This window comes from Haliotis rubra, unplaced genomic scaffold, assembly GCF_003918875.1.
Source record: "Haliotis rubra isolate DU_JTF1 unplaced genomic scaffold, ASM391887v1 Scf32, whole genome shotgun sequence".
Lineage (NCBI taxonomy): Eukaryota > Metazoa > Mollusca > Gastropoda > Lepetellida > Haliotidae > Haliotis > Haliotis rubra.
Window position 1 is genome coordinate 1,769,830 of NW_025766991.1, and position 8,800 is coordinate 1,778,629.

At 35.9% G+C, this 8,800-nt stretch overlaps 1 protein-coding gene across 1 annotated transcript in view; it reads left to right on the forward strand.

Annotated features, from left to right (window-relative positions):
- Positions 1-2,178, forward strand: part of LOC124283675 (uncharacterized S-adenosylmethionine-dependent methyltransferase Rv2258c-like) — a 36,926-nt gene extending 34,748 nt beyond the window's left edge. Inside the window, exon 5 of the mRNA XM_046719678.1 lies at positions 1,349-2,178. Coding sequence (XP_046575634.1) covers positions 1,349-1,905 — 557 coding nt within the window. The 3' untranslated portion in view covers positions 1,906-2,178. The remainder of the gene's footprint in view (positions 1-1,348) is intronic.
- The last annotated feature ends 6,622 nt before the right edge of the window (positions 2,179-8,800 follow it).

Below are 8,800 nucleotides of genomic sequence, written 5' to 3' on the forward strand. Positions count from 1 at the left end.
ATGATGTCAGTATTTCGCAATGTCTGTGCTACAGTCTATGAAGATTCAATATTCGTTGTACAAATCAAACTGAAACGTTTTTGATTTAGAATGCAAAATTCAAGGCTAATGTAAACTTTCAAAAAAGGTTTGTTATTTGAAAATTCGCTCTGTGACAGGTGAACAATTGATTTGCCGTTGCATGTGACCTTTCTGCGAACCCCTTTTGTCATCACTATTTCAAAGATTCATATAGATCTCGGCTCAGCAAGGAAACCTTCTCGTAAGAGGCAACTAACACGATCAGTTTCGGTGACTCAATTGATGCATGTCCTCTCATCCTATTCTTGACGTCAGTCCAGGGATTGCTCAGACTCGATTACAGACCGTCTTCAATGAGCTGGTATATTTCTTAGCTCGACGGTAAACAAGAACAGCAACAACAACCACAATTATGTGATGGGGGTCAGAATAATATCCTCAAGATGTATTCTAATTACTACAATGGAAGGTGCTTTTAGAGTTTTCAAAGGAATGCAGAACTCGTTTGCTGCTGTTAATTTACAGGTCTGCGCAAAACCATACACGCCTTAAGCTTTAACTGTGTTTGCGCGTATGTGCAATATGTGAAAATGTATTTGTTAATATGTTTTTTTCTAATGACTCAATTTCCTATTTACAGGAATGGCCTTCAGCGCAAACCCCTGATATATTTGACATATTAAAAGAAGTTTTGGTGACAGTCAGGAAAGATATGGTGGATACGGACATCCTGCCTGCCATTCCTGAGATGGTGCAAAGGTTAGGTAGGTAAATGGAATAGAATAAGCAAAGAACTAGAAACGACTCCAACGCCACAACCATTTCAGATGACAACTACACAATAGTTTATAAAATTCGTCATGCACTGACAAAATCTGAAAACCTTTTCTTCACACAATGTCCAATGCCTGTTTCTAAGTTTACCGACAACAAAGTGGAAACTGATGAAATGGTAGTGAAGGTTTAATGACAATAAAAAGCTGTAAAATGTATTTGAGTGTGTAGATAAATGTATGGTGTGCCAACGTGCACAACACTTTGATATCAATTCATTGGCAGATTTTCGTTTGGCTGCTTGTCAGTTATGTGCTGTTGTTCATGCACGATGTAAAATTTCTTTGCACTCCGATGTCACATTAAGATGCAACGTATAATGGTTGTACACCACAATGATAGCTACATTTAGATATTTCAAAAAATTAGTTCTTATATTTTTCCTTGGTAGTTAATTTACTTCAAAAGGAAACCCAACTGAAGGTGTGTAGGCATGAAAATGGTACATATACCTCTCTAAATGACGTCTGACATTATGTCATTTCAATTACAGAATCAGGGATCAAAGTTGCGGAATTTGGCTGCGCAACAGGAGTCATTATGAACAAATTAGCCTCTCGATTCAAGAACAGCACCTTCCTCGGTTCGGACGTAGCAAGCAAGCCACTGGAAGAAGCCAGAGCAGATGCAAATAGCTGTGGCATTCAGAATATCACTTATAGCACTGACAATATTGACATCATATCTGATAAGTACAAGGAGAGTTTTGACTGGATACTTACTCGCAATGTTATTCACGACCTAACGTATCCACAGCAAGCCATAAACCAGATCTACCGGTGTCTGGAACCAGGAGGTATTTTCAGCTTGATTGAGGGCGGAATAGAGGGAGGAATTGCTGACAACATTGCAGTTGCTTCATCTATGTTCCACTTCTCGACAAGCACGTTTATGTGTATTCCGGAGAGCTTCAGCCAGTCTGACTCTGCAGAACTTGCGGCAAAATGGAGTGCACCTCTGGCAAGAGAGATTGTTGCCAAAGCTGGTTTCACCATCATAAACGAATCTACGAGCACTTATGAAGAGACCCACTTTGTCTGTCAGAAGTAGCTTTGGCACACGATGGGTGGTGTTTTCATCCCATGGATACCCTTGATGTGCATTAATGGTGCGTTGAGCTACTTAGAAGAAGTCGAGTTCCAGCAACGTTTTCCAAATATGTCAATGCTGCATTTTATATTCATGATTTCACACATTTCAAAAGACACGCTGACTTAGAGAAACTTCAGTTGGAAGCTGCCAGAATAGTTACGGGGCTTCCTAGATATACCTCACGGCAAATTCTATATTATGAGACCGGATGGGAAAGACTGGATGAACGAAGAAAAAGAAGAAAACTGTGTCTATTTTATAAAATTCAAAATATTTTAGCTCCTGTATACTTAAAAGATATTACTCCAGATAGTGTGGTATCAAGATCTAATTATAACCTTAGGAATGCTAACCATATTATCCTACCTTCTGCAAAGTTAAGACTTTCGTATGATTCCTTTTTTCCATCAACTGTAAGAATGTTGAATAATATTTCTGATACCGAAAAAAATCGACAAAGTCGTATTTAAAGTATTTAGCTCCATCATATCACTCGTTTGGAGTAAGAACATTTAATATTATACACACAATGATGAGATGTATGACTAGTCAGCTAAATTATAATCTGTGTCGTTTCAAAAGGAAATATTCTGCTTCTTGTTACTGGGGCAATGCTTGTGAAAATGTATATCACTTATATATATGTAAGAATGTGTATCAGAATGTAAACTGTACAACATTCAAAGAGAGATATTCATGTTAAATTTAAAAGGTATTGTAAAACGTGACTCTTCAGTCTCATTGTCATTAATGTTACTTGGAAGTCCTGATATGACTATTCAACAGAATGAATACGTTTTCAACTGTGTGGAAACCTTTATTCATCAATCAAATCGTTTGATCACATAAGTACGTAGTGTCCCTTCCTCTCTTCTCTCATTAACTTTCCTATCTCTTCTCTCTATTCATTCCTATGATGTATATATTTGAAAATGTATGTATGTAAATATTAAGGAGCGGGTATTTTAAGTTGAAAAACCTGTCCTCTATCCCTTTCAAATTTGTAAATAAAATATGCTTAAATCAAATCAATTAAATCAGACACCCTGATTGATCATCTCAATACTTTTTCCTTTGACAATCACGTTCGCCTTTCAAAATATTCCAAATTGAAAGAAAGTTGCCTTTCATGTAAAATTCCCATGTTTCTTACTGTCTTTATGGGTCATGCACAGTGTGGTTTTGTCGCCGTATTTTATATGAGGTGTCGTTTTGTTGTAGCTTTTGATTTTTTAAGTTGGCTATCTTTTCAACACATACACAAATACCGCTTCATCAATGAAGTTATTCTGTTCGTTTAACACATCACATACTCATCTTTGTAATGCTCCTTTCATAATACTCCCAAGAGAGTGTAACCATTACGTAAGGTTACGTAAGGGAATGTAATCCTTCCACTAATCCCCTTTTTACTGGGAAGTTATACTCATACAACACCTCACATAATCATTTTTATATTAAAGTGTTGAGATAGATGCCCATGCTCTCGATCACAACATTGTCCATACTCGATTATTTACAGACCGCCGCCATATAGCTAGAATATTGTTGAGTGTGGCGTTAAATAATAGTGAGTGAGTTTAGTTTTACGCTGCACTCAGCAATTTTCTGGCTATCTGGCGGCAGTCTGTAAGTAATCGAGTCCCGATCAGACAATCCAGGGATCAACGGCATGAACATCGATCTACGCAATTGGGATACGATGTGTCAACCCAGTCAGCGAGCCTGACCACCCGATCCTGTTAGTCGCCTCTTACAACAAGCATGGGTTACTGAAGATCAATTCTAACCCGGATGTTCACGGTTCGCGTTAAATAACGAACCAAATCTATTAAACCTTTCGTAATTCGTACAAGAGAGAATGTAACCCTACATTTAAGTAAGCCTTACATTACTTCGTCTTTATATCCACGTCACACTAATATCTCTTTTGGAATTTCAGTGCGTGTGCTGAGAAGAAATCATACGTAATTTTATAATATGGAATCAGGAAATTGGATGTTCTAATGCTGTCATATATATTGATATTGACTGTGTTACACCTGGGATACACCGTCACGATACCTAGGTAGCCTGATGGTTCGATTCCCCAAGTGGGTACAATGTGAGAAGCCCAGTGTCTATGATATTGCTGGAATATTGCAGAAAGCGGCATAAAACTAAAGTCACACACGTCAAGTTAGCGTGTCAGGGGTTGCTGTTGTATATTATGGTACCTCGTTCCATAACGTGACCCCCTGACACGCTAACTTGACGTGACCTCCTAACTTGACGTGACCTCCTTAACACCTCCATGGTAGAGTTGTTAGCAGCAAAGACGAGGTGACTTCCACAATCGAGGCCGTCTACAGGACAAAGAGAAATGACACGGATCAGTCAATCAGTCTCTATTTCCAAATACTGAACAAAGGCATCAGGTCTATAGTGCAAATCGTATGGAGAGGTAAATGTGCATTGTACATGGTTCAGTTAATCCAGGGCATTTCTATATAATTCATTCAGTGAAATGCCTTAGCAGTAACATGTTTGATACAGTAGTATTTTGACATTATTTGATAGATCAAAAAATATTTTGTGTTCTGTACACATAATGACACATGTTGTTTTACACAAATGATCTAAAATTAAATGAAAATAATTATTTGGTTTTGTGAAAAAGGTTACATACTCTGTTTCATTTGATATGTTTGTGCATCTTCCTTGCTCATTATCAAGGCCATGAGAAGTGGGAAAAAGGTTTGTCTAAATTTATAGAGAAGTAATTTTAAAGGGTACTCTTTGGTTTGTAATTGAACTGGAACATTGCCTAGTTGAGGTACCTCGTTCCATTTCTGAATGTACAAACCCTATAGGTTTGAGTGAATATCGGAATAAAATGATCAATATATTCCACGATTTGACTTTTTCATGCATACCCCAAACCGGTTTCCTGACAATGTTCTTAATAGATGGTACCCAGTTTACTCTCAAGCATGTTAATATATTTAGGATCTCTGTGAGAAGGCATTTGCAATAATACCAACCAAAATCTAATCATTTGTAACTGTATTTTCAAAAATAAAGAGAATCTACCATTTTCGTCTTAAGGCATTTGAAGTGCTAGTTTTTGGCACTGCTCCCTTCCCAAATCGCTTACACATATAAGTTTTTACTCGTTCAATAGCAGCTAGCTTAGTCATCCCAATCAATCATTGCTATATAACAGAATCGAGTTTTGTTTTGCTTTAAATATTTTTGATATCAACCTCACCTTTATACTTTTTAAAATAAAGAAGATCTTTTATCGCTTGTGTTGCAGTTTGTGTTTTATAAAAATTCCAAGACATTTTAGTTAAGAAATAAACACCCCCAAATACTTGCATTTAGAAGCTATGTCTAGAGCCATATTTCTGTGAAACTATATTCCCCATTTTTAACACTACAAAAATACGTTGGTTTCCGGAACACTGAAACTGAGAAGAAACGCCACGGAAACCACCATTTCCAGTTGGTTTCCGTAAAGTTTCCAATAGTTTCATTTGTATAAATAATACATTTCCTTGAGCTAGATATCTGGGCCTATCGGGGCAAATATACATTGAAAAACTTGTTTGATTAAATCATGAATTCTTTGTTTGATTAAAGGTACAAAATTTGGGTGCAATTCTTGTTAGTACCATATTTCAGCAAAACCAATAGATCTCAAAACTGATTTATCCTGAAAAGCCCATTTTTTTACAGAATGCGATTACACATCATTATAAAGATATTCGTAGCAGCACCATAGGATACAGTTGTCAATTGCAAACAGTTTTAACCAATATTTTCTCAAGTTAAATATTCTTTTTTCATTTCAGAGGATAGAGCCCAACATAAATCGTATAACTACAGGTTCATTTCTTTACACCCAATACCTTTTCACAAACATCTAAATGAAATCTTCCAATATCATCCCATATGTGTGAACCCTATACCCCAGATGCATAACATAAGTGATGCCAATGTAGGTATCAAATACTGATTGCCTGGTTTCAGGATTAAGATAGAGACTTATACTATTTTATAAAGCAAACATAACCTTTCTTCCCTTGTCAGTTAAGTTCTTTTCAGCAATAGTAAACTTATAATTACCAAGAAAACCAATTACCCAATATGACAGTAAACAGCTTGTCTGGTATCCCCATGTGTGATAACTTATACCAAAGCTTATGTCGATCCACAGAGTGAAAGGCTCTTTTAAAATCAGGTCATCCTTGTTTTAAGGGTAGTCAGGTAATTCCATTTTCATATAATTGTATTATGGTGTTGATCAAAGGAGTGAAGCCTAGTTCTTTGTCATGACTGGTGAAATTGAATATGTATGTCATCAGCCATCTTAACACCTCTCAGCACTTTTCACAATCACTGTGACAGTACAGTGCAGATCATTTCACAGGTTAGTTAATATTATTACTGAATAAACTAAGTCTATTGTGTGAAATATATTTATTTTAATGATTGCACTAAATACCTTTAAGTAATCTAATGTGTGATATTGTACATAGGTAGGGATTAAAGAGCATGGATGTTATGAATGGGTTCGTGGAGAATGTGTTATATCTCATTGTATTGGTTGTGTACTATTTTAATTGAGCTAACCAAAGGTAACTGTTTTCTTATTATCTAATGTGTAACAATCAGGAATATTGTAAATATGGACGTAATGCTATGGAATTGAATGTTATTTGTAATTTAGGCTACAGCTTATGCATACTGTATGTCATTAGGGTAGGTAACCACACAGGCCAAAGGCTACACTTCCATGTTGCCCACAGGGTGGGAAGTTGCTATGCCAAGATGCAACTGTCATATTGCTAATATACTCAAATGATCAACTGTGGCTGTTTATGAGTAATGTGATGAACTTATCCTGCAATGATAAAAATACTGCATATCATAGATATGTATGTATTAACACGGTGATTTTAATTGTCCCTAAAGCAATATTTATTTAGGGGTATGCTTATATGTTGTGAATGAACATTTTGTTCTTATTATTACAGTGTCATGCCATAGTGACACTGTGAAATAAACAGCTTTCAAACATACCCTCCGCCTTGTCATCATTCATTGGACAAGCAGAGGCTTCATATTCTTTTCATAAACAGGCTGCATACAAAAATATTTTGCCTTTTTCTTTGTGCTAGCTACTTCGTGATTTTATTGTCAGTGTTCCTTTTGGACAGATAACACTTTCCAGGTAAAATACAATGAAGTTCAGGAGAATGTATGATGCACAGCCATGATAATGTAAATGTCAGCTGCTATATTTCATTATTATAGATATGTATTCAGTTGTAAGGTGTTGCTGCAAATTTTCTTTATACTTAAACATTTCATGTATATTTTGGCACATTCATATGAGTAAGTTTCACAATAAATAACCGACCCCTTACACGCCTGTGGAAATTGAAAATGTAACGAAATTGGGGTTCGAGGCACCAAAGACTACCGAATTATTCGACAACATACACCAACGAATTTAGGGTACTTCTCTAGTTAGTGACACTGTGCATTGACTTATCGACTTACGTACATGTAACAGTATTCCATGGATGGATTATCATCATACTAGAATCTTCTTTATAGGTATTTTTTTAGAAGACGCGCTCTATTATCCAGGTTTGACTTCATGGGTTGATTTATTTGCCCAAACAGAGGCAGTTTTCAGTAAGCAAGTGGGCACGGCTCCCTTACGTTTTCGTGTGTTTTGATATGGCGACTCTCGGGTATGACGTCAAGCGACCACGTGACCGCCTACCTCATTATCTTGCGAAATGGCGAAATGCTTTCGAGGGACGTGCGTTTTAGATTCACAATATAAGCTGTTTAATGAAATATTACTGTTTATAAATGTATTTGTTTGTATATAATATGTATCTAGATGTTCATTAAGATCGAATATATACAATGAGTTTTAAAAATCCTTTAAGTTCTACTGTAGTAAACTGCATCCTAATAATTTCATCTCAGATTAAAGCATCTCATTCCGAATTCGTGTAATCCTACTTCAGGTACTAAGAAATACTGAATTTTTACATATTAGATATAAATCTATCGGTACCAGTTTAGTGTGTCTGGTCATGAGTTAATTAACATGATGATTATATATTTATTGTCATTACATGTGTCATTAAGCGTCATTTATGCCATTATAATGTTCTCTGATCCATTTCATCATACAGCATTTATTTCGTTCAATGTTTTGAATCTCACATGATGACAAGTGTTCCAACCAATATAGTCATTATGGTTACAAACGGCCTGATTTTAATACCTATGAAGTTAGATGTTATATATGAGTGTATGCACACACATTCACACAAAACATACGTAATTTGTGAATTCTGTTCAGACGAAAAAGAAATATCTAATTTGATAAGAAACACTCCATAAATTATCTCCCCTCACTCTGAGAGAAGCGTGGTTAATTTTTAAATAATTTTATCTGCATAAAAGAAGGGATTATTAAAAAATCTGAAGCAAACTTCTGTATACTACCATTTCACCAACTTTGCGACATTGACCACGGAATAATGTTAATTTCAGTCTGATTTTAATGTCATAATTATGCGAGGTTCCTCATTCACACATTGATACAAACTGACAGCTCAACACAAAACAATATGCAACCAACCAAATTCAATACAACACAACTTTCACCGCCTGTGCATACCACACTGTTGACGAATCTCTCTCGGGTGTGTTAGAGCGATAATCACATCGCGACATGTTTAACAAACCTACAGCTCAACAGTTTAAATAACTTACCTTTTCAATAAGTAAAGCAAGATTTATGGATGTCAACTTCTTTATTGTGTATAACACGACGTTT